The following is a 25337-nucleotide window of genomic DNA, read 5'->3' as shown; positions in this document are numbered from 1 at the left end:
AATATCGAATATGAGTGGAAAAAACTTGCTTTGTTAGGTCAAATGTTACCAATTCTAAATCTCTCTACTCTATTTTGTTGAGATAACTTATTTTATTCACCAAAAAGAATGTTTCAAAATCCTTTCAAACTAAGTGCACGTGTTAAGCATAAACGTTCTTTTTTTTTAATATTATGACTTTTTCTTTCTTTTTATTTAATTTCACTCTCGAGTTACCCTGTTAAAAATATTAAATAATACAACGATAAAATAAATAATTCTCTTAAAAATATTTTGAATCATGCATATGATATATAATAATAACAAAAATGATATAATAAACTAATGGCGCTAAATAACTAAGGTGGACCTAGACGGTAAAACAAAAATCTACAAGAGACAATACATTGATTTAATTTTTTCTAAAAGTAATATAAGAAAAGGCACGAACGCTACACGTCGCAATCATTACAAATATTATTCTTTCGTTCTTCTAAAACTGACCTTACTGCCAGCACTGTAGATATTGACCGAATATATGTCATTTTATTTATTGAGGACCGAGAGAAACACAAAATGTTAAAGTAATAACAGTAATTAATAAAAAAAAGAAAAAGAAAACCTATGGTGAAGATCGAAGTGCAGAAGGGTCTCTTAGTTGAAAAGATTGAAAATTTCATCTAAAAATAATAAACAAAAAAGAGAAAGAACTATAGTTTCACACTGATAAGAGGAGAGAAAAAGACAAGGAGAAGGAGAGGGGGAAGGGTGGAATTGGAACAAAAAAGAGAAGTGGAAATCATGGAGAGCCATTTTCGGATCGATCGAAGTGGAGGAGTTGACCACTACATTTGGGGCAGTCTTCAACCTGCTTGGGCACCATGAAATACATGAGACAGCCCTTGCACCCAGCCACCACCAAAACATTCTGTTTCTCTAACGAACCCTGATAGTTCTCCTTGGATGAAGAAGGACATGACTCCGATGAAGACTCTTCGCTGTCGTACCAGCTCTCTTCTTCGGATTCACAATCCCTACTTACACTATACTCTGCCACTGCTGCTCTTGGATCCTCCTTTGCTTTCATTCCGTTCCTCCAGTTAATGTAATAAATTTCCCCCGTCTGTTCCATATATATGTTAACTCATCAATTACTCATTCACATACACTCACAAATTCAGAACGTACAACCTTCTTTTCACCAAATAACAAATTCAAAACAAACAAATGAACCAACCCAAGGAATCACGGAAATAGAAAACAAAAATAATAACACACCCCTCTTACCCGGATCAGAATTACAAATAGCTAGGATCAAAAAGATATATTAAAGGAAAAATCATACTGTTTCCCCTGGTCCTTCTCTTCTCCAAGGCTAATGACTAGAGAACATACATACATGGCTCTCTCTCTCTCTCTCTCTATATATATATATATACACACACACACCTGGTATACGTATTCACAAATTAAATTCCCCAATAACAGAAAAGAAGAAATAAATACTGTCTATGACTTGAGGATGGTCTAACTCGGAAAAGTTGCATCTTGCTTCCCTAATAGAGAGAAAAAGAAGGAAATGAAAAAAAAAAAAATCGTTTTTCTAGGGTTTTGGTGGTAAACATGTGGAAAACTGTTGTCTTGGAAAGAAGGGCACGGTATACACAACAACAACAACAACGTAGACAGGCTCCAAACCTTGAGCTAGAGGCAAGATCCAGTTTCATGCAGGGAGTATAGGTTTTATGATTTGTTAAAGAGAAGAGAAGAGAAGAAAAAAATAATAAATGGGGAGGGGAAAAAGAGAAAGAGGAAAGGGGGATTGAACCTTTAAATCTAGGCATTGTTCCCAGTGATAAGGGAGTGAGATGTGAGAGTTGAGCTCTAAGGTGGTGTCGGAGTTAGAGTTATGATTATTATCCGTGTCCGGGACATGGTCCGAGGTGGATGAGATTCCTAAGCCTGGTGGCACTGCTGCATCTGCGGCTGACCCGTTTTCCCTCCTGCTCTGGTGGTTATCGTTGTTTAAAGAACAGTTTTGAAGAGACCTCTCTAAGGAAGCAGTGATCGCCTCCATATTTTTGGATTGGAGCTGTCATTGTTGCCAACAACAATTAATGGAAACCACAACACAAAGCTAGCCACCACCATATATATATATACATACTTATATATATAAATTAATTAATTTATCTGATCGGATAAGATGCGCCGTTATTACCTGCGACTGCGAAGCTCGCCAGCCAGCCAGCCAGCAAAATCAAATGAACAGCTGCACCAAAACTAGTTGTACTGAACAACGCACATACCCCCCACAGAGAGATTTTGGAAGCAATACAAATGAGAACTAACTGGCTACGGAGGGAGGCTTGAGATATTGACATTGTTGTTCATTTAAGGGTAGAAATACATACATCTCACACGCTCTCCCCGTGCGCGTGTCCGACGCTCATCTTCACGATGTGGGGTAGCAGCTGTCAGCTCCAGGGAACCACTGTGGGTTGCATTTTGTCTCGCTTCGCTGCTTTCGCTGCAAACTTCACGCGCTTTTCCACCTCCCTTTAACTATCATATATAATACTCCCATACCATTCCATTTTTATTTATTTATCTATTTATTAATCTAACAACTCTACTTCATAATATCTCCATCCATTTCCACAACTCAAACCTCATCTTTTGTGTGCAAATCTTACTTCACTATAATTCACTACATCATCAAAATCACAAAAATTACCCGTAATAATGTTGAGGGGATTGGGAAACATTGAGATTGTCCAAGAACTGAACATATATAATACTGATAATAAAATAACATAAAGTGGAACTAGAATCGTGGTTACCCATAAGAATGCCGGCACTTTCTTGAAACCGTTTATAATCTTTCTTAATAATTTCTTTCAACATTTGAATTCTTTAATATTTTCCTAGTTTTCATTTGAATTGAATTTTATTTAATTCATGTATTTGAACAGAACAGAATTCCAATCATGTTAAGTATTAAAAATAAATCATTTTCATAAAACTATTTTGCAAATATCGTTTTTTATATCTCACAGTATAATTAAACTCATTTTCTTAATATATATTGTAGAAATTAATTGGTGAGAAATAATAGTTAAATTATATGATTCCCACTTTAAGTGTGAATTTAAAATAGTTTTTTAAAACTAAAATCTTTTTGTATAGGATAATTTGTAATTAAATAAGACTATAAAAATATTAATTATTTGAAATAAATATATGACTTTTGATATTTTGTTATCACATTGTTTCTCTGATTTTATATCTTTTCATTAATTTATTTTAAAGTAAAGTATATGTTCTTCCATGATGACTTTTTACTAAAGCGGAACTAAAAAGTTGAGGTTTTAATTAGGAATCCGGGGCTAACAGCTTTTGTTGAGAGTTGTTCTTATATTTGTTTTAGTATAGTAGAAAAAAAGTGATAAAAAGAGTAAAATTTGTGATAGAAGTGAGTTGGGTTAGAGTTGCAATGGTGGAAATAAAAAAAAAAGAAAGAGAGAGAAGAGAATTTTGGGAGTGTGAGAATAAGAAAGTGCAAGAGTGGGACGCACAGAAACGGACAGGAGCATGGCCGAATGTATCGGGGCTGGTGCTGGTGTGGGTGGTGGCAACTAATAGGTAAACTTGAGAAACACACAAGAGAAGAAGAAAAGTGAGAGAGAAAATACATGGGACAATTAGGATAGGATTAGGATAGGTGGGAAAATTATTCATAAACATCTGTACTGTTAAAAGGAAAATAAAGATTGGATTGGAGCCGTTGGATTAGTGAGAAAATGCTAATGCGTGGCGGAGAGGCCCAATGCACATCCGTCTGCACTTATTCTGTTTGTGGAATCTGTTCTGAACTATTGCGGGTCATCTGACAACAATGCCTCTGTAATGCCCCCACTCTTCTTTCTCTCGACCCACTTTTTTTTACAGTTACTCTCTCTTCAAAACTTTTTTCATTAACACTTCTTCTATTCAAATCACTCATAAACATATCGCAATACATTATTTTCGAATTAATCGATTCAAATTCACATTTTTCCTTTTTAATAGTTACTTTTTAAGTTTAGAGAGAAATAACATCGATCATGGTTGTATTTTTGAAAATATATTCAGTTCAAAGAATTTTACATTTTTCGTATCATTGTGTTGATAATTTAATCAGTTTATTCTTAATTCATAGATAACTATAGAAATAGTTTAATATTTTATTTTTTAGATTTTATTTATAATAAGTATAGTTATATATATATATATATATTATTTTTAATCATTTAGATACATGTATAAGGAAAAATCAAATTTAACCAATAAATTTGTTTATTAAAGTTAGACTATATTTATATATATAATAGGTAGTATATGACTCATCCTGATCAAAATGTACGGGTAAAATACCTAGTTGAAACCGTCTTCAATCAGCAAGTATCTACATTAATAGAAATGGTCTGAACTTAATAATTGATGTGTTAGCATTAATAAGAACAAAAAAAATAAATTAACAAATGTTAATTATTCTGTGTCAGTGCAAATTTTAATTTTGTCCATTTTTTCATATAAAAATTTAATTTTCCAAGTCACATCAAAGGTAACAACACAAAATTAAAGGACTATTCTTATTGAATAAATTATAAATAAAGTTCTATCGAGGGGTTAACTTACAAGTAAGTTTGATCAAATGATTAAAAAATAAAAAAATTAACAAAATAAATACACCTTTAAGCTCGGTGAAATGGTCAAACAATATAAGAGTTTAACCAAACAACCAATTTACCTGCAAACTTAACCGAATAATTGTAAGTTCGACCGAATGGTTTGTAAACTTAGCCAAATTGTTGAAAAGATATATAAGTTTGGTCAAATAACTAATCTCACTTAAAACTCTACTTAGTCTAAAAAAATATATAATGATATTTAGACAACATTTTTTGAAAATATTTGAATATTGATTACGTGTTAATTTGTGATTGATAAAAAATTATTCGACAATAATTTTATGATTATTACTATTATTAATTGTGGAATAATTTTTTACCAATCACATATTAACACGTAATCAATGTTCAATTGAAAAAGAATATTATCTAAATATCATTATCCAATAAAAAAATGGTTACAACATGGAGTCTAATTTAAACTTATGATTAAAAAGTTTATATGCATAACCAACCCAAATATTTTAGATAACGGACTCAATAAGAAACTATTACTAAAATCTCAACAATTTTATTATATTATTTAAGAATTCATTAAATATCTTTTAATAGTATATTTTTAATAAATATATTTTTAATTTACATCACATAAAATAATATAGGATGATAAATCACACATGATCCTTGACATAGACCCAATGTCCTATAATATATATGTATTTCATGGTGAAAGACATCCTGAGACTCGTAATTACTTTTAGTTTCTGTCAAGTTTTTTTTTTTTTTTTTTAAACAAGGTTTCACAATTTTCATCACCATAAACATCTTCTTTCGGGTTAACAAAAGAAGAATGTTATCTGGAAAAAAGAAGCAATTTCTTGGTATTTTCCTCTTCTATGCTTACCCATGAGAATTTGTGGTGCGCTGAATTTTCATTTGACGGAATTAAGTTACTAGTATAATACAAATGACCGGTGTTTATTTTATATAATTAAAATGTACATTAAATAAACATTTTTAAATATATAAATATATTATGTTTAAATATAAAATATTGAAATAAATACTATTTAAATATAAAAGTTGTATTTTATATCTGTGATAAATAACTATACCAAAAAATAATGTCATTTTTCACAATGTATTATAATTCTACTTTAACTTTTCAGCTGTGATTTTTATTATTCTATTTTTTTCAATCTTAGTTTCCATGTTTTTAAGAATTCGTAATTTTAATTTACTATTTAATCTTACATACATTTAAATGTTTTAATTTTTAATTAATTAAATTGATTTTATAACAAATTAAGTAAATAATTTGATTTTAACATTTAATTGGAAAGATAAAATAAAAATTAAAGATTTGATGAAATTTACAACTTATTTTTGAAATTGTGAAAGCTTAAATTACGAAAGAAAATAAATTTTATAAATCAGGAGTTAAAGCACAAGTATCATTAACTTAATTTTAATCATTGATAATTTTGAAAATATTTCATTTAACTTAAACTAAATATAAAATAAATTTATAAAAGATTAATAACATTTGAACTTTTGGCGTGCCGGACAGGTATTTGTTCTAGAAAGAGGAAAAAACGCGTTGGAATAATCCCATTATTATTTATTTATATAGATATAAATTTCCATAACATTTTTGGTGTATATTTTTATATGGTTTAATATTTACTCTTGGCACATTTTGGTAGAAGAGAATGGAGAAAAAGGATGAAGTGGTGGTTGGTGTGCCGGTGTATGAAAACGAATACCAGAGGGGGGTGATTCCTCCTAACGCGGTGGTCGGAGATCCCAAGGGCATCCCCATCCACCAGACCATTTACAGAGACACTCCTGCTCCGTTCAACTGCCCTTACTGTGGTGCCACCGCTCTCACTACCGTCAGGTATGCTATTCTCTTCTCTTCAATTTCCGATCAAATCAAATTTGTTCTCTATTACCCGATCAAATTAGAATTTCACGAAACAATTATGATCTTGTTACTTATGCTTAGGTTGGTGTTGTCTACTCATCCAATCTCGTTTGAATATTTGTTTTTGATTTTTAGATTTTAGGTTTCGAACTAACTTCACATTGACTTCACTGCCAATTACTCAATTTGGGATTTGATAATTTCGGTTTCATCTTAGAACGATTTTCTAACTTCTGTTCATTCCCAACATTCACAAATTTTTACATACATCACTTATTGTTCTGAATTTTGCTCCCAAAAATAGATCGAAGCCCAGTCTGGCTGCATTTGTTGGATGCTTGATGCCGATGATGCTTGGAGTTTGCTTTCTTTGCCCCTCAATGGACTGCCTTTGGCATAAATATCACTACTGTCCTAACTGTCAAGAAAAGGTACCTACCTCTATTGGATTCTCTGTCTCTGGCCTTAAAATCAATTGATACCATTCTTCCAAATGCACGTTTGCAACTCCATATCTTTACTGGAAATGTTCATCTGTAGGTCGCTGACTTTGAGAAATCAGATCCCTGTGCTGTCATGGATCCACCACACTGGACTCAGGAGAGCTTTGCATTGGCTGGGTAGGATCATATTCTGCTTCTGCCTTTTGTGCTTGCATTTTCTGCAACCTGTAACATAGTCATATCTTAAGAATTGGACAAAAAATGAATACTTGTTACTTACCGTTCTCGAATTTCATCGAAATTAGAATTATCTACTTGTACGTCTTTTGTTGCACAGCTATAATAAACTCATGTTTTGTTAATATTATACTTCAAGGAGAATTGCTGGCATCCATGATCCTGCATGCTTTGTTTTCGCCTATTTAAGAAAATATATAGTTGAACTCAGTTGCTTGGTGATGAGGAGATTGAACCGCATGCTTATAATAAAGCTGTGGCCATGTTATGTAACAATCCAAGTGCTCATGTTCTTTTGTATACCTAAAAGCAATTTATATCTCAGCAACTACTACCCTGAAATACCAAGCTATAAAATATTCCATTTGTTCATTTTAGTCCAGTTAGATAGCAACAAAATAACTAAAAATCATATGATTTTTTTTTTGTCTCCTTTTTTAAATTCATCATTAAGAAATAATAAACTATTTTTTCTTGAAAAATGATTTGTTTGGCTATGATAGACAACTTTTATTTCACAGCCCTTTGTTTCCAACATTGTTCCAGATACATCTGTTTTGGAATTAGTATACTGAAATAACCACTACTGCTATAGGAGGTACTTTAAGTTCAAAACGTGTTTCAAATGTATGCCTAATTTCGTGGAGCAGTTCTGGCATTTCCTCTTGTTATTATGGAAAGCTTAAGTTTTCAATTTCAGCCCGTTTGCCAATTAGAATAACTTGGAGATATGTAATGAAACTGTTTGTAAAATCATACATAGCCAGAGATCCCTTAAATTTTCTGTTCTTAACCCACCTTGCTTTCCTTTTTTTTTTTATTTTGTTTGAATATTCCTAACTCCAAGAAAACTTCATCAAAATGGATCTTGAAACTTAAGATCTTCCACGGTAAGCTCAAGAATCAAGATAAAAACAAGTAATGAAGGATTAATCTTATAAGATTAATAATGGGATTAATCTTATAATCATCCATGACAATGAATAATAGAAGAGAAAATGCAAAGTCAAAAAAATTAAAAAGTAAAAAAATGAGTGAAACTTATGATATATATCTATATAAAGGAATTATGATGTCTCGATTAATTCCTTAGTAACTAACAAATACTACCAAGATTTGTACCAACATTTTTTTGGGCTCAAAGGCCCACCTATAGAGCTCCTGATATAAAACTGAACTATAAAGAAATCTTGTGTTAAGGCCCGTTCAAAGAGTTAATCTCTTTTATTTGCCAATAATTGAAACTCAATGTCTATGAGAGCACATGACGATGATATTAAAATCCCTAAATTGCATAGCCATTGATAACGAACAAAAAGTCGGTTTCGAAAAGATGTTGGATTGAATTTGATTTGAAGAGATCAATGGCGGGAATTGGGGTCCATTGATGTGAACATGCATGACAAGCGTTTATTCCATCGTATACAAATACCTTAAAATATAATGACATATTTTTACGTACAAGAATAAAGTAGTCTAAAAAAAAATATTTTTTTGTATTTTAAAAAAAAAATAATAAAAAATTTATGTGTAAAAGTATCACTTTTCTAATACTTTTGCATCCTAAAATCAATATTAACAATCTTCCTTTGTTACTCCTAACCAAATGTTCACAGTACATAATAGAAAAATAATTCATTTGATATTATTTTTTTTTTACTTTTTAATCTCTTTTTCCATGAAAAAAATATAAAAATTCATTCATTTATCACCATTTTATCCTTATAATATATATCAAAAGAATGTAAAAATGTATCATTCTGTCATTAACTTACATAATATTACAGAATAAAGGTTTTAATTACTTTCTAGTTCAAAATTTTGTTCCCTCCCTTTCCCCTTTCTTGAGCATAAAAAGAAAATTGGTGGGGCATAATATTACATCTTTCTAAATGTGGTGGTCAATGGTCAAAAGACCATTATAATTTCTTTTACACGTGAGGTGTTGATTATACACTCAACCATAATTATGCGTATGGAAAGCTTTTATCGTTTGGCCGAAGAAAGAGAGACTAAGTAGAGAGGGCTTTTTGTTTCGTACAGTAATACTATAATAACTTTTTCCCAAGCTTATGGTTGGTGAGTGTGAGAATGAAAAGGAGTTAACATGATGCGGTCTAAGTCTGAAATCTCCAAGTCACTTCTTTTAATGAGGAGATCATTGCATTATCTGTCTAAGATCACACAAAGGAACTCTTTCATGCTTTTGTGTCCCTCCCACTATCAAAAAAGAAGATACAAAGTACAGTAACTTCAAACAGAACAAACCATGCTGTCAACCAATTCAACCCATTGAGCCGTCCCAAGTCAAAACTATAGTGTTGGATTTGGACCCATTAACATAAAATGCATTAAAAGACGAGTATTTCATTTGCATCTATAATCTTTCTATTCACTTTCTTCATTCCTAGCTAGTGCCTTACTTTTACGTGTCCAATCACAAAGCTTACTATGATGCTTCCAGTTAACTAATTTGCCATCATGGTTGACTAATCAAAAACCAATTTAACTTTATCATCTTTATCATTTTATTACTTACAGTTTTCAATACCATTATTAATATTCCTTGCTGCTTTGTGTCAGAGATAATTTTTTCTAATAAAAGAAAACAGAATGAATAATTATTCTCCTTCTTTGAAATCACACCATCCATCATCGAATCTAAAGTATACATTTTTGTTTATTTTGTTTTCAAATACAAGCACACAAGAGGAAGAACAACGATTTAGTTTAGTCTGTGTAATTGCGTAAAACATTCTTTGTATTGCTACTGCGATAGCCTTAGGCTCTATTGCTTGAATACTGAATAATCTAATTGATATCGTACAGTTTATCTTTACCTTTATCGTATTTTTTTTAATCCTTTTCTCGTATACATGCATTCCAGAAATGCTCCTTTAAATTACAAAAATAATAATAATGAACATATCTCACTTTTAAATGCACGTAAATATTTTCCTTACTAAAAATTCAAATAGTGTATATAGACTTTGACCTAACTAAATATATCGAGAATAACAATTTTAATTATCTTTTGAAAAAGAGTAATGATATTTACACGTACGACTACATTACTAGTTGAGTGTGAATAGACAAACTAAAGAGGTAGCATCTCATATCCATTTACGGGCACTATAAAATTCTCCATATATCTGTGATTCCATTCCAAAAGCATAATTGCATTAAAGAAAGAGGAAGATTTGGTCTCTATTACATGTTTTTGTTATTAGTATTATTACTATTAGGCGCACTTCGACTACAAATAGAACCATCTATTGGTGTCAGCCGGTGTGAGGGGTGAGGCTCTAAAATCTCTACTCCAGTTAAGTCTCTCTCTACCAACTTTCAGGGCTGCTACTTCATGGAGAGGAGCATGAGGGTACCTTTTTACGTTCTTGCCATTTTTCTTCTCCTATCAGACCCTTTTGCTGTTATAAATGCAAACTCTGAAGGTAAACCCACCCTTTTGTATATATGCGTTCCATATGTATCCAGCCACAAATTTTGAAGAATCTTGTCACAATAGTATATTCTGCTTTTTTGAACTTGAAAACGAACAGGTGATGCTCTGTTCGCGTTCAGAAGAGCTGTGAAAGACCCAAATAACGTTCTGCAGAGCTGGGATCCAACTTTGGTGGATCCTTGTACATGGTTCCATGTTACCTGTGATGATGATAAGAGAGTAACCCGACTGTAATTAACTCCATCTTGTCTTTACATTTTCTCACGTTTTTATTTGGAATATATTCTTTGTATTTTTATTTTATTATGTATTCTTTGTAACATGTTTGTTTGATAAGTGTTGATTATTTCACTGGGTTGGGTTAAGTCTGATAATTGCGTACTCATGCAGGGACCTCGGACACGCAAAACTGTCTGGTCATTTGGTTCCAGAACTAGGGAGGCTCCAGCGCCTTCAGTTTCTGTAAGCCCCGTAGCGAAGTTTGCATTTATCTATTTTCTGAAAATGTCTGACAGACATCACTAAAGATCAAATATGAGGGTTTATTTCTCCAAAGTTCCTTTTTGAATGTGTTATGCAAAAACAGAACGTAAGATTTGGTTTGCCAATGTGCAGAGAACTGTACAAAAATGATTTGAAGGGTCCAATACCAAAGGAACTTGGAGACCTCAAGAACCTGGTTAGCTTGGGTCTCTACCAGAATAACCTCACTGGCTCCATTCCCGCCAGCCTGTCCAACCTCTCCCACATCAAATTCTTGTAAGTTAATTAAAATAAATAGCAAGTGGACCGTTCATCAAGCCTAAGCCTTTTATGATACAATATTACAGGCGGCTCAACAGCAACATGCTCACTGGAAGAATACCGAGGGAACTCACTAAGTTGGAAAACCTCAAGATCTTGTGAGTCTCTCTGTCCTACACTTTTCAATATCACACCTCTTTTCATTCTTCTCCGTCAATTCTAATTTCTCACGTTTAAATTCGTTTTTCTTATGTTATGCAGAGACCTATCAAATAATGATCTGTGTGGTACTTTCCCTACATCCGGCTCTTTTTCCAAGTTCTCTGAACAAAGGTGAGTCCATCTAAAACTTATTAATCTGAGTACTTCACAAGGTCGACTTCGTTACTACTTGCACAAATTTTGTCATAGATTCTGTAAATAAGTTTAAGCCGCTATATCTGCTGGGTGATAACAGTAATAATAACAGATGACTTGAACTCAAATCATTGGTGACAAGAAATTATATAAATACCACCAAAATAGGAAAATGGCGATTATAATTTACTTTTTACTTTTCGATGCTGATCATTTGTAGAATTTAGCTATTACTTATATAACATTGATAATGACATTCCCCTGTTATGATTTCATGCTTCTCTTACCTCTAGATCCATGCTCGAGTAGTTGATTTCAATGTGTGAGAGCATGAGCTAATAGTTTATATTCCTGCAGTTTCAAGAATAACACAAGACTTAAAGGACCAGAATTAATGGGATTCGTCAGATATGATACTGGAGAAAGCTGCAAATGAAAGACTATATCTACCAAATAACGAGGAGGAAGCCAATCTCTATCGTCCAAACAGCGCACATCGGAAATGTCTATTTTCCTTGCACCGTTCCAAATTACCAATATTATGCATTGCATTCGAATTAGGACATCGGCAATTCTTTTCTTGGTTTCCAAATCTGTACAGATAGTACGGATGGTTTGTGATGTCCATTTGTAATATATAGATAGATATAGATTAATTATAATGATAATGACAGAAGCCGGTTAAATTTGGGTATTTGGATTTGGCATACATGTTCTAAACAAAATTACCCCAATAAGTCCACAACAAGAGTACCCATTTGTCTGACTTAAACCAACTCTACCAGTTCATAGAAAATGCCACGGTACCTAGCTAGTGATTAGCAACTTCTAGAGTGGTTTCACACCTGCTAGAGCATAATTGCACGAAGGTCCACTTCACTTCTCCCTTTTTTATTATTGCAACGTGAACGTTTTATTAACCAAATAATGGTTCAACAACAAAAGCGACATTGTTACATTACATGAATTCTATTCTCTCTTCTCGTCCTGCTCCACCAGATTGCAGACAAATCAAAAGCATGATTTATGAATGCCAATCCAGAAATGAATCGAATTCTCCGAGAATTGATTTCATGTGTTCATAGAAATGTTTAGTTAAGAAAACATATGAAAGCAAATTGCACTTACTGAAAGGTACACAGCTTAATTACACAGTTGGATTGCTCGTAAAGGGGAGGCGTGATTGATTGGCTACCGTCATTGCATAAATGCATATCTCAACAATAAAGCCAATGGGCATTTATTTCGAAATAAGAAAACAAAAAGCCCATAAGGTTGAAATAACAATGATTATGACAGACAAACGAATATTAGGTAAAACGAATATATACATCTTTGCAACTAAGCAAAATTTAACCTAAGTTTTCTTGGCCCTAAGCTTCATTTGCCAGGCCGTAAAGGCTAACTTCAAACGTAAGTAGAATTAGTCTGCACAAGTATCCATTGACTATACCTGGGTTCATCGCATAACATTAGACAAAACATGCACATACACATCCCTGAAAAATAGAAAATGAAAATTAAATCATATGTAAGTTAAACTAAACTTTCTAACAGTATTGGTAGTAGGAAGAAGGAACAATAATAAAGCAATTTCTAAATCTCACAATGGTAATATCAATTAGTTTGGAATTTAAATTTCTCCAATGTATTATAAAAACTGGCCTATCATGTCGTAAATTATTCATCCCATCAATTATAAACACTTCCACCTATTGCACTGCTATTTTAAGGAGAAGATGAAAAAAATAGCTATGAAGTGAGTTTCTGCATGTGTGACCTCATTGTAAAGTACTTGTACATAATAAAATGTTAAGTCCATTTAAAATAGATGATGCTTGCACCAAAAATATTCTCTATCCCAACGTGCATTTCCAGTAGAGTATTTTGTATGAAGATTACATAGTTTATTTTGTCATATGCCAAACTATTCCAAAAGTTTAAACGGTTAGATGAAAACAAAATTTAGAACGCATCCCTTCACCCAAATGCCCTTTGGGTAGCATGGATAGTACATAGGTCCACATGCCTTGTGATTAAATTCGACACTTTATTAGAAGAATGGGAGTAGCTAAGAGAGATTAAGGTATTGCCGGAGGAAAAGGAGAGAATAAAAACCGAACATTATGACATTAGAATTGACTTCATATGATATGAAATATCATGTTGCAATCGCAATACATAGAGCACTAACCCTTATTTATCCTAATATTTTATCATAATCCTAATTAATTAAGTCTAAAGTGATAAACTCACATACTCCAAATTACACTAAAGATACAATAAAAAGTATTAGATATTTTTCATTTGACAATTGTATTCCACAAGGGGGAATCGGAAATCATTTATATATTGCAAGAACTTTGAAGATAGAACTCGCTCAATAATAGGTGTCCTATACACAGGCTCTTACAGGTTCTTGATGTCATAGAAGTACGTACTAACCATCTCCATTTTATCCCATTCCAAACCAGGCAAATGTAGACAGAGGTTTTGCCATCTATAAATGAAATTTCAACACTTTCTACGTTGTCTAAATTTCACAGTTAAAAAAAAGTTCAAATAAATCCAGGAAAACAAAAATAATAGAAAAAAAGAAGAAAAAAGTAAACAAAAGGCCCTGGTTTAAAAAAATACCTCTGGTCTAAATATCTAGACAACAGCCTCAGCAATCTGATGATGGCTGACTACTAGATAATGCTAGTGGTATCAGAGGAGAAGCAATAGTCTCAGATATAGATGATCCATGAGAAGAATCTAGAGTTCTAGGAACATGTAATGCTGCAACTCTAGCCCCACTAGAAGGTATGGAGAAACTACGAGCCATGGCCTGAGGTGGCATTGGTAATGGAGATGCAGCAGTTGATGCAGCCAAATTATTTGCAGAGGAAACCTTTTGACCTCCAGACAACAAAGGACCAGAATGACCCACCAAACCTAAAAGCCTTGAATTGGATGGGAAATTGGTTGGAGGCCTAGGAAGTTCATGAAGCTCACTTATTTTGGGTGAAGACACTAGAGTGGGAGAAGCAGTGGGAGATACTTTTGGAGATGATGACCGAGGCTGAGGGATTGAACTTGGCAAAAGAGGTCCAGAGAACAGTTGAACACTTTCTAACAAAACCGGCCTGGTAGGCCCAGGATTACTTGTCAATGGGCCAGAAAAGGCATATCTTTTAATCTTTTTAGAGTGAGCGGAAATGTAATCACGGTTCGAGGATAAAAGATTATCTGCTAGAGGAAGAGGCAATCTCGTGGAGGCAGTATTACTGTTACTTTCCTTGTGTACCGACTGAGCACTTCTGACAATAGAACCAGAAAATTCATCACCGCTATCTTTTTCATGTTTCTTTTGTTCTAAGGGGGATGAATGCCACAAGTTCTTTGTAGGTTCACTTAGATTTGCCTGCACTTTGGATGGTTTTGGATTATTTGAACTTGAAGAGATTGAACTCTTAGCATCAACGGGTGTGGGTAGCACATATGAACTAAACTTCCGAGATAAAGATGGGCGCATCTGCCTCAGTTTTTCAATTGCATCAGGTTTATCAGCAAAAAGCGGGGCAGATTGGCTCCCTGTCCTAACCCTAAAGGAAAACAAATTCCTTTGAAGTTTGTCTAAGTTTTCCTGCAAACAGAGCAAAAGATTCATTGTGCATGCCCTTACGTACTTCAAATTTAGAGGCTCAAAAATAAAACTGAAGATAATAGATGTCTTTTTTACCTTGGCAGTTTCGGATGTAAAACCTCCAGGAGCTGTAACTTCCACTTGATCCAGCTGAAAAGAGGTGAACACGGATAAGCACCATGTCATCAAGATGAGTAATATAAGCTAATTGTAGTGTTTTATAAACTTTGAAAACTAAAACTATATATATTGTTCAGAACCAAAATCTTCAAAATCAGAAGTTCATTACTGAAAACTTCCATAGCATTTTCATGCATTAATCAAAGAAGTTAAAAACCCGTAGTTTACTTGAAGAGGTTCTTGCTCAATCGTCCATCTAGCGGCATTCTAATTAAACTGTATTACTCGTGTGCATAGAGCAGTTAGTCACAATTAAATAAACAAATATGCAAAACTTTTGAGCTTAAGACCGTAAAAACAACTTTTCCCACAACATAATCTCTCTCCACGAATGTAGTCATTCACTCATTAATTTTGATTTCACACATATACAGCATGCAGTAGGATTCAAACCCTTCAACGACCACCACATGAGTGCATAATCATTCACCTGTTCCCTTTTGCGTGTTAGTAGATGTAATTTTCCAGCCTTCACTAGACAACCATTTCTAAATAAATTCAAAACATATAAGAGAAGAAAAAAATTGAAGATCCTAGTTACTTAAGGTAGTCACCTCCATGGAGTTTCGTGACGTAGAAACATCTCGGTCTTGTTCAGTTTGTCCATAGTCAAAACTCAGCTCACCATCATCATTGTCATCATAACCACCACCACCATCATCTCCATCGTCACCTTCATACCCATCCTCCTCTTCAAGACCACTGAACTGGTAATCAATGTGCTGCTGTTCAGTTACAGATTTTACATGTGGTTCTACTGTCTCAAGGGACTTGACTGCTTTCTTGAAAAAACACAACTGTTTGGGCACAAAAGAAAGCAATGGTAATAATATAAAAAAAAAAAAAAGGAAACTCCAATTCTTACAAGGAAACAGGGGAATGTGAAGAACCTGAGAAGCATGGTGACGCGTTGCCTGTGTTAGAAGACTACGCGATTGTCCTTGCTTCAGAGATTTCAATCGGAAAACAAACAAAGTAGCCTCTTCATCATATTCATCATGAGCAGTTTGCAACTGCTGCAAAGAAAAAGTTTCCCCTTTCCCGCCTTTAGACCTGCCTCCTTCTCTGTATCTTGCTACCATATAGTCATATACGTCTCTGCATATCATATGACACAACAACAAGAAGTATATCAGTGTGACAGTCAAAGATAATACCAGATCAAAAACATCATTTCAAACCTTTTCTCATCACATTGCCGCTTCATCTCCTGGTCCAGTATTAAAACAAAAAGAAAAAAAATGATTAAAATTAAAAAAAGGTCATCCATGTAGAATATAAAAATAAAGGTATTCTCAGGTTACTGCAATAAGAAAAAGTTGAATCTGAAAGTTGAAGGAGAGTGATGCATGACTAGGTTTATGTAAGAGCAATAGATAGAGATATAAAAAAGATTAGAATTAGAAACCTCAACAATTCGAAGTTCATTCAAGAGAGATTCCGAGGGAACGGTAATTGTCTGGATTATATGAGAACGCTGGAAAGGGAAAGAAAAGAGTGATGAAAAGCATAGAAAATAATTAGTAAAGATAAAATGGAAATAGAGAAAAGATTAGGAAGTGACGTAGTCATCAATTAGTTTGTGGAGTTTGAACTGAATTTTGCCAAGCGTGAGGAGAAGTTTTCCTGCAATAACAGAATGGAAAAGAACAACGGAAGGGGTTAGGGAAGAGAAAAAATGAAAAAGGTGATGAAGTGCGTGCAGAAGTGGAAGAAGAAGAAGTAAAAGAAGAGTAGAGTGCCAGTTTCATCTGCGTGGTCATTTAAAGCGGTCTTCTCGAGGAGACAAGAGCCCATGTCTCGCAAGGACTCAGAGAATTCTGTAAGAAGAGAATAATAGACGATATGAAAAGCATGAAAGGATGAAGAAAAGAAAGAAAGAATGAATGAACGATATTCCAACGTCCCAACCCTACCATAGGCACTGCTGGCGGTTGCAGCAGCGGCGGAAAGCAAGGTGTCATAGCAGTCCCTCATGTCTTGCATATCCTGAAGAGCAATTCCAAATCAATTCCATCCGTCAAACCCTAAAAGTAGAGATGTATTGTATGATAGGGTAGGATATGTTGAAGAAACAGAGATGGAAAGAGAAATGCGAATGTGGAGGCGTGCGTGCCTGGGTGGCCCGAGCAAGCTCGTCAAGCTGGCCCAAAGGCTGAATGGAGTTGGAGGAGTCATCCTTGCGAGTGCGGTTGTGGTTGTGATTGTGAAGCGCCAGACCTCGCAATTTCTTCAGAGAGCTCTTCATCGATGTCTTGCAATCGTTTGTTCTAATAACTTTTGCTTTGTTTGTTCGTAACAATGAAGGATTAGAGTGAAGAATAGCAAATGGAAATCGCCGCCAACAACGACAACGAGGAGGTGGTCAAATCCCCTTCCCCATCCCAATCAGACCATTTCTTTCTTCAACCGCTTCCTCTGCTTACGCCACCAACTCCTCCCACGCAAATTCCACCACCCCCAACCTTTCATTATTTCTATTATTATTATTATTATAATTACTACTATTATTTATTTTTAATAATATTGTATTTCTATTTACCATTACTATTATCCCTAACCTTCTCCTATCATCACTTCTTCTTCCTCCCTCTCTCAATTCTCTGCTTCTAATCATTGAATTATACTATAAAACTATTCACTAAAAATACTTTCGTTCACTTGTCAAAAGTCAAGGCCACACCTTCCATGCATACAAATTTTTCGATTTCTTTTTTCTCCAAACAAGAATCAATACAAAATGTAAGCTTTTCGACTTTGACTTTTAAAATAACTGCCAAACTATTTTCAAAAATTATGCTCCCTAACTAAAACAAAGACACTTTTTTAAAATTAAAATACTTCGGACACAGAAGATATAAAAAGGGATACCGAAGCTTCTAAAATACCATTTGTCTGCAAAATCAACTATTTATCACATTTTAACTCCACTCCAAGAATAATGTAATCGAATTTGATATCATAGCTTGCTTTGCGAAAGTAAAGTCAACTTCATATATAGAAAATAATGGTTTACATTTCAGAGCATATTTTGCATGTAATTCTCGGCTATTTTCTAATCAGATTTTATTTATAATTCCCCAATTTTACTTTCAGGAAATTTTGTGCTTTCTGAGATTTTGTTCTAAAAAAGTATTGGAAACAAATAACATGCAAAATGAACTAAGATAACATATTTTGGAATTTATGAAAGATTTTTATGACCATATCATCCACCTTAAATTTTTGTTGTGAACCTAATTACATACATTACAATCAGCATATGTGAATTGATGTATTCTTCACTTTAAATTTTAAAATTCTTTTATCGTCATGTCTTTAAATACATAAAAAAGTTAAAAGAAAAAATATATTTAAATGATCATTCATGCAAACTCTTAAATGATTTAAGATTATTTAATATAATAAAACAAATGTTAGTTGAGGTCTTAAGGATCCGAGCGTTTATATTTGAAACTACTTTTTTCAAGTTAAGGGCTAAGAAAAGCAGAATTTGTGTTCGAAATAACGATTTCATACTCACATACAGCATTAATATTCTAGTAAAGCAAAAATAAGAACTGAACATTTTATCATGTCAAAACAGCAAACAAAATAAAACTGAAAAGTTATGGATGAAAATAAAAGGAAAGAAAACATTTCATTTTCAAATTCAGAAAATAACTTAACAAACAAAAAAAAAACAAAGTATTAATATACTTTCCTTCCATTTTAAATATTTATCCAATTATATAATATTTTGTACGACTTACAAAATCAACACAATCTTTTGTCCTTCAAAACGACCTCTCAAATATGATTTACTATTGTCAGTAACATAATTTAGAGCATATAATTAGGTTTACGACATCAAATTTGCCAAATTATCTTTGTTAATACATTGACATGATACTAAATGAAGTTGACAAACAATTATATCAAAAATCAACGTCCAAGTGCTTTCTCAACACATGATTCACGGTGAAATTTCCCCATAGATAAAAGTTAAACTCGTTTAAGCAAATGGAGAAATTTCTTCGACTGACATTAACAGGAGACAATATGATTTCGTGGGTATTGCTAACCGAAGTTATATAAGTAATTTTAGGGAGTTCACGGTGACTAAGACCAAGCACAATCCACAACACCAAGTACCCATAGCCTTATTCTCCCCGAGGATACGGACCTCGTATCAAATCAAATATCTCTAGCCTGCCAAGTAACAAACAGTAAATGGGATTGAATTAAATAAGTAAGCTAGATCTTGCATAGAACTGGCCCACTGGAAAGAAACTCGATAATGTATTCAAAAAATTGACTACTTAGTTATTGCCAATCAGAAACCAAAGCACAGAAGACTTCCGCCCTGTGTTATTGTTTTCCAAGTTATTAAACTTAACTTCCTCCCATATATATGCTGGCTGAGAATGGGGAAAAAAATGTATGGCATCTGTGAGTCCTGAAAATTAGGAATATACAACAGAATTTTTTAACCAAAGCCCAGCATAACCCACGAGTTAAAACCAGCATTCTTTGGTTGTAATTTCTTCCTGCTGTTTTATGGTGGAAATTTGGGGGAAAATTGTTTTTGGTACATCAAGGATTACCAAAGAACTAATCAGGACATGAAAGTTTTCCAGAACTTTCAAGCAGCTGCAGCCAAAGGCACCGATCTGTGGCATGCTCTCTTCGCAGCTCGAACAATATCTTCAATCTGTCCATCCACATATACCAGAAAACAATCAGATTTAAATTCTCAATACACTTGTACCAAAACCTTGAACAAATTAGCATCAATACTCGTGTCACACAAGACCATCATGTCCAGGCTATCACTACTCCCATTCAAAATAAAAGTACATTTCTGGATCAAAATAAAGATAACAAATCTTCCAAAACAAGTTGACATATTCAGAACAAACACATAATATTCTACAATCATTACCTGTGGAACAGCCAATCTCTCCAGGTTAGCTGCGTATGGCATAGGAACATCAGCCCCAGCAATTCTCTCAACAGGTGCGTCAAGATAACCAAAACTCTCCTCAATGACAGATGTGCTGCTCAAGAGAAGTATACACTCACATAATTGGCAAAATTTAACCAGAAAGATACAGAGAAAGTCAATGCAAAGAGACAAACCAGATTTCAGCCCCAACACCATGCTGAGGAAACCCTTCTTCAACTGTCACTAGCCTGTTGGTTTTCCTGACAGAAGCATTAATTGTTGATCGATCCAATGGTCGGATTGAACGCAAATTAATAACCTATGTGGATAAACGTCATTAACCATTATCATAACCCAAATGAAGTTTTGGAGAAAGAGGGGAAAGTTCATTACTAACTCTTGCAAATCTTACCTCGGCACTGATTCCTTCTTTAGCCAGTGTCTCAGCAGCCTAAAACACCAAGAGATATTTAAGAATGTTGTCTACTTTGGTAGTACAGAAGGGGTTAGAGATTTTTAACTTTTTAGAACAGCAAAATATTCATATCTACACCACAAAAGGATCTCACGGTAAACAAACCTTGAGAGCATAGCCAACCATTTTTGAATAAGCTGTAATAGTTACATCTTTTCCTTCCCTCTCAATCTGTTAGTGATAAAATGCGTGAAGCAAACATGGATTCAGTGAGAATGCATTATTGTGTAGTAAATAACTAAATATGGCTCTAGAAACAAGGATTCGTACACTACAGATAATTAACTACCTTTGCTTTTCCTATGGGAAGGCAAAAACTGGAATCAAGAGCTTCAGCCGAAACAGGGAATGACTCACCATATCTAGGGGACATAGTGTACAAATTAAATATTTTTCGGAATAATAATAATAATAACTGGTGTTAAAACTATGGCAACTTATTTCTCGGGCAGGGGGTTGTGTGTGGGTGAGAATAAAGCAGCAAAACTTACAGTAACTCATTTTCAAGAAAAACAACAGGATCGGGGTCCCTTATAGCAGCTTTAAGCAAACCACGTGCATCTTCAGATGAATACGGAGACAGGACTTTCAACCCAGGGCATGAAGCATACCAAGATGCATAACACTGCATAAAAGCAAAGTTGTAGATACATAGATGAAATCTGAAGTATTTATCAGTTCTCCACACCTCTAAAGCAGAGTAAATTCAAGGCAGAATTTAACGAAATAGTGAAATAAAGTTTGTACATAAAAGAAAGCAGCTTTGAGAACCATACTTGAGAATGCTGGGCACCAACCCCAGCGGCAGCACCATTGGGTCCTCTAAAAACAATAGGTACAGATATTTGCCCAGCAGACATGTAATTGGATTTTGCGGCAGAATTAATAATATGGTCTATTGCCTGCAACAATAGTTAAAATTCAATGAGTGGATAGAAGTTAAATAATTAATCAGCAAGCTAACAAACCAAAGATGACACAGCTGGATACCAGACAAATGAAGCTAAAAACTAAGCATAATTACACATGTTGATACAATATTCACTTGAATTTATTAGTATTCAATATTCAAGCTACCAGCGGCCAACATTAAGATTGCAAACACAAGGCCCTACTTCACGCAGAGTATTGTCAAGTAACCAATTTGCAGCAAAAAAGCCTGTCATCTAATAAACTAAATTGATTTGTATGGCATTGATGTGATGTTCAAACTATTATTTAAAACACTACAGAATTGCTTTATTTTTAAAGTCAAATATGATTGCCACTGTTAACAATAAATTGAATCCCTCTTTTGTATACTGAGATCGGCAGCTTTGCCCAACAACAAATCCTTAGGTTTATATCTTTAACAGGGTAGTCAGACACAGAATATTAAAAACATTAAGTATGTCATCCCTGCAATGCACAGAGAATCACTTCAGGTTTTCATAAAGCAACAATCACAAGCCCAGAGCATGTAAAATCTTGATCACTATTGGTGATTTGTCATGTGACTCCTCAAATTGTATGCCATTTACTAGCAGGCATTGTTTTCACATCCCCGCCCCCTCTAGTTTGAGATTGGCTATTATCCATTGTTTGCTGTTGTTTTCCAGCAAACTGCTGGTGTTGAGTATTATCCATTCCTGTCACCTCGGTGCACACTTGGACAACTCATTTTTGCTTTGATGTTCTCTCCTTTTTGTGTTGACTAGTTTGCACTTCAGAACCCACATGATGTCATCCCTCCAACACATCAGAGGCTCAAATTTGTCAAGGTTTGGCACGATACTCTTTTCGTCCTTAAGATCCTTTGTTGCCAATAACTTATTAATTATTAAAAGTTATGCCTAAGAAAATGATGATAATATTTTGGACTATCATCATGACTTCTATTTATGAATGATGACAATGCTTTTTACAGAGTAATTTTTATTTTTTGAGCATTTATATGTCTAATAGAAATTAATTATATCATTTATCTTATATACTCTTGTGCAAAGCATTTTTGAGTTGGGTAGGCACACCTATATCCTGATTATTAACACAGCCTTACAGGCAAGTCGACATTTATCCTTGAGGAATCAATCATCATGTATTGAAAAACTCAAGTCAGTTATTCCTATCACTAAAGAGAAAACTCATACAATGTTATCTAATCATCTTCACTTACAGCCAGGTTCACATAACTTTAATACACACAAACTTGCATAAACTAAGTGCTGACTCTGTAAGAAATGTGACACTTAACTCCACACTAAATTTAACAAAGAAATTATGCAATAAAGATATAATCCTACCTGCATGGAGAAGTTAAAAGTCATAAACTCCACAACAGGCCTTAGACCATAGTAAGCAGCACCAACTCCAATACCAGCAAACCCAGCCTGTATTATATTTCACAAAAGATTATGTAAATCCAACATATGCAACTGTGTATAAGTCCTGTTCTTTTTTGGCCAGGGATAGGCAGTTAAGTTCAATTCATAAAAGTCAGTCTGTTAATCTCATTTTTAAGATGGAGAGCCAACCATGGTATTGAAAACATTATTCAAACACGGATATTAGATTACAATGTTACAGCGAGGAGCTGAAAAGATTAATTTTTATGTTCAATAAGCAATCTGTAACAAAAAGTGAAAAGTGGCACACATGAAGAACACAAAACCCAAAAATAACATTCCATTCTAATTCCAACGAATGAATCCCGAAGCCATCATATTATTAAAGCTTCAATTTGTTTATTTTATAGGTTGATTCCATTAATGACTCTTTCGACATATTAAAGTTGGACCTTGGCAAGTTCAGAGAGAAATTCAGAAGTGGTTACATGCCAAAATATTACAAAATTCATTTGGAGAAGATTCAAGGTGAAACACGTGTGCTTTATCGCAAACTCTAACTCATAGCATTGTGCTTGGGTTAGTCATGCCAGCATCTTGCTAATTCAGAAAATGAAGAATAGCAACAAATAACATTAAAGGGTCTACTTAATGTATAGTTTGAGTTCATCATTTGTTTTATAATCAAATATAGGTTTTTAACCAAAAATTGAATACTTATGAATTTCTCAATGCGAAATTTTTTTTCTTTCTTGAATGGTACTATATCTAATAGACACTAAAACTGGGATAGGGTTAGAGCCTCAAGAAGTACCAAATGTGTACCAGTTTGCAACCATTGTTACCTAAAAGTACATACAGTGAAGCGGTGTAACGAATGTAAGGGAGAGACGGAAGGAGATGGTAAATAAGTTGCAAACCAAATGGGTGGATAAGTATGAAGTATGAAAGAGATACGAAATGTGCGCAAGGAAAATGACCTCAGTGATTGGGGTATCGAGAACCCTCTCAGGGCCATACTTCTCGAGCAGCCCCTTGGATATCTAGAATGAAAGAAGAAAGAATGTTAAGAGGTAATAAGTAATGGTATCCAATTGTTAAATCCAGAGGTTGGCAAGACAAGTAAACTAACCTTGTATGCACCCTGATATTCCCCAACCTGCACTTAAACAGAAGGAAAACGAAGGACCAAACTTAACACAAGAGGGCAAGGGCGAAAAAACATTAAAAAAAATGTAAAAAGGAAAGAGAGAATAGAATAGAATACAAATGGATGACCTCTTCACCCATCAAGAAGACTTTAGGATCAGCTGACATTTCCTCATCGAGTGCGGTGTTGAGAGCCTCTCGAACAGTGATCTGCAGCGAAAGACGTGAATCAGAGAAACGGCGGGTTTGGTTGATATCTGATAAGAGATTAGATGAGATCAATAATACAAACCTCTTTGGCGGCAGAAGAAAAATGTCTGATAGCGGAGAAGGCAGGGCGAATGCTCTGAGCCTGCAAAAAAGAGTGTGCGTTCTGTTGTGTTCATCGTATAAAGCACAGCGAAATGCAATTGCAATCAGAAAAAAAGTCATACCTTGTGCTTTATTACACCGAACATCTTGCTTATTTGATCTTCAATCAAGCAAACAGAAACAAGAAAGTCACAAAAAGTCGTAATCTATCAACTAATTTCATTTTTTTACATTAAAAACTAAAAAACTAATCGACAAAATGCGCGAGAAGCAGATATGAACAAACATCTATGGCGGAAACAAAGACCCTAGAACTAAGTAAGAGGCAGGCGCGTGTGAGGATTGAAAGAAAGATCTGGAAGACGATGCAGAAGAAGATGAAGAAGAAGCCGCACCTGTAACTGTAGCTGGATCGGATCGCCACTAGCTTAACGATACCCACACAAACTAGTATGAACCAAACCAAACAACCCCCACCCTTTTTCTCTTGCCCTTCCTCCTTTCTTATTCTTTTCAATA

The 25337-nt window shown here is 34.1% G+C and overlaps 5 protein-coding genes across 8 annotated transcripts; 2 read left to right on the top strand and 3 right to left on the bottom strand.

Moving 5' to 3' along the window:
* Positions 1-505: 505 nt before the first annotated feature.
* LOC106758617 lies at positions 506-2516 on the bottom strand. Its single transcript, XM_014641548.2, has 3 exons — positions 2201-2516; positions 1808-2071; positions 506-1102 (listed from the first exon to the last, which is right to left on the bottom strand). The coding sequence occupies exons 2-3, from the start codon at positions 2054-2056 to the stop codon at positions 779-781; spliced, it is 573 nt and encodes a 190-aa protein (XP_014497034.1). The 5' UTR covers positions 2057-2071; positions 2201-2516; the 3' UTR covers positions 506-778.
* A 3806-nt stretch (positions 2517-6322) lies between these two features.
* On the top strand, positions 6323-7535 carry LOC106759179 (GSH-induced LITAF domain protein). Its single transcript, XM_014642215.1, has 3 exons — positions 6323-6552; positions 6884-7010; positions 7120-7535. Exons 1-3 carry the CDS (start codon positions 6365-6367, stop codon positions 7201-7203), a joined length of 399 nt encoding a protein of 132 aa, XP_014497701.1. The 5' UTR covers positions 6323-6364; the 3' UTR covers positions 7204-7535.
* Positions 7536-10589: 3054 nt separating this feature from the next.
* Positions 10590-12517, top strand: LOC106759178 (leucine-rich repeat protein 1-like). Its single transcript, XM_014642214.2, has 7 exons — positions 10590-10711; positions 10820-10952; positions 11113-11184; positions 11338-11481; positions 11553-11624; positions 11728-11799; positions 12181-12517. Exons 1-7 carry the CDS (start codon positions 10621-10623, stop codon positions 12257-12259), a joined length of 663 nt encoding a protein of 220 aa, XP_014497700.1. The 5' UTR covers positions 10590-10620; the 3' UTR covers positions 12260-12517.
* LOC106759177 (uncharacterized protein At2g33490) lies at positions 12321-18108 on the bottom strand. Of its 3 annotated transcripts, XR_002667609.1 has the most exons (12): positions 17748-18108; positions 17548-17620; positions 17374-17451; positions 17196-17257; positions 17040-17108; positions 16813-16841; positions 16522-16729; positions 16186-16428; positions 15548-15601; positions 14461-15451; positions 13277-13322; positions 12321-12416 (listed from the first exon to the last, which is right to left on the bottom strand). XR_002667609.1 is itself a non-coding variant. In XM_014642212.2 (11 exons), the coding sequence occupies exons 1-10, from the start codon at positions 17877-17879 to the stop codon at positions 14489-14491; spliced, it is 1911 nt and encodes a 636-aa protein (XP_014497698.1). In that variant the 5' UTR covers positions 17880-18108; the 3' UTR covers positions 13024-13322; positions 14461-14488. The 3 variants fall into 3 exon arrangements, 2 of the variants coding, with proteins under 2 accessions (XP_014497698.1, XP_014497699.1); XM_014642212.2 differs by lacking the exon at positions 12321-12416 and having other exon boundaries at positions 13024-13322; XM_014642213.2 differs by lacking the exon at positions 12321-12416 and having other exon boundaries at positions 13024-13322; positions 17548-17658; positions 17748-17881.
* Positions 18109-19835: 1727 nt separating this feature from the next.
* Positions 19836-25337, bottom strand: LOC106759465 (pyruvate dehydrogenase E1 component subunit beta, mitochondrial). Of its 2 annotated transcripts, none has more exons than XM_014642646.2 (15): positions 25214-25337; positions 24941-24978; positions 24799-24858; positions 24636-24716; positions 24490-24516; positions 24338-24400; positions 23316-23402; positions 21810-21935; positions 21525-21658; positions 21323-21395; positions 21139-21204; positions 20971-21009; positions 20753-20877; positions 20556-20670; positions 19836-20324 (listed from the first exon to the last, which is right to left on the bottom strand). In XM_014642646.2, the coding sequence occupies exons 2-15, from the start codon at positions 24962-24964 to the stop codon at positions 20256-20258; spliced, it is 1089 nt and encodes a 362-aa protein (XP_014498132.1). In that variant the 5' UTR covers positions 24965-24978; positions 25214-25337; the 3' UTR covers positions 19836-20255. The 2 variants fall into 2 exon arrangements, with proteins under 2 accessions (XP_014498132.1, XP_014498133.1); XM_014642647.2 differs by having other exon boundaries at positions 25105-25227.

The sequence above is a fragment of the Vigna radiata genome, chromosome 4, assembly GCF_000741045.1.
Source record: "Vigna radiata var. radiata cultivar VC1973A chromosome 4, Vradiata_ver6, whole genome shotgun sequence".
Lineage (NCBI taxonomy): Eukaryota > Viridiplantae > Streptophyta > Magnoliopsida > Fabales > Fabaceae > Vigna > Vigna radiata.
Note: the sequence above shows the minus strand (reverse complement) of the source record. Positions and strands in the feature narration are given on the sequence as shown.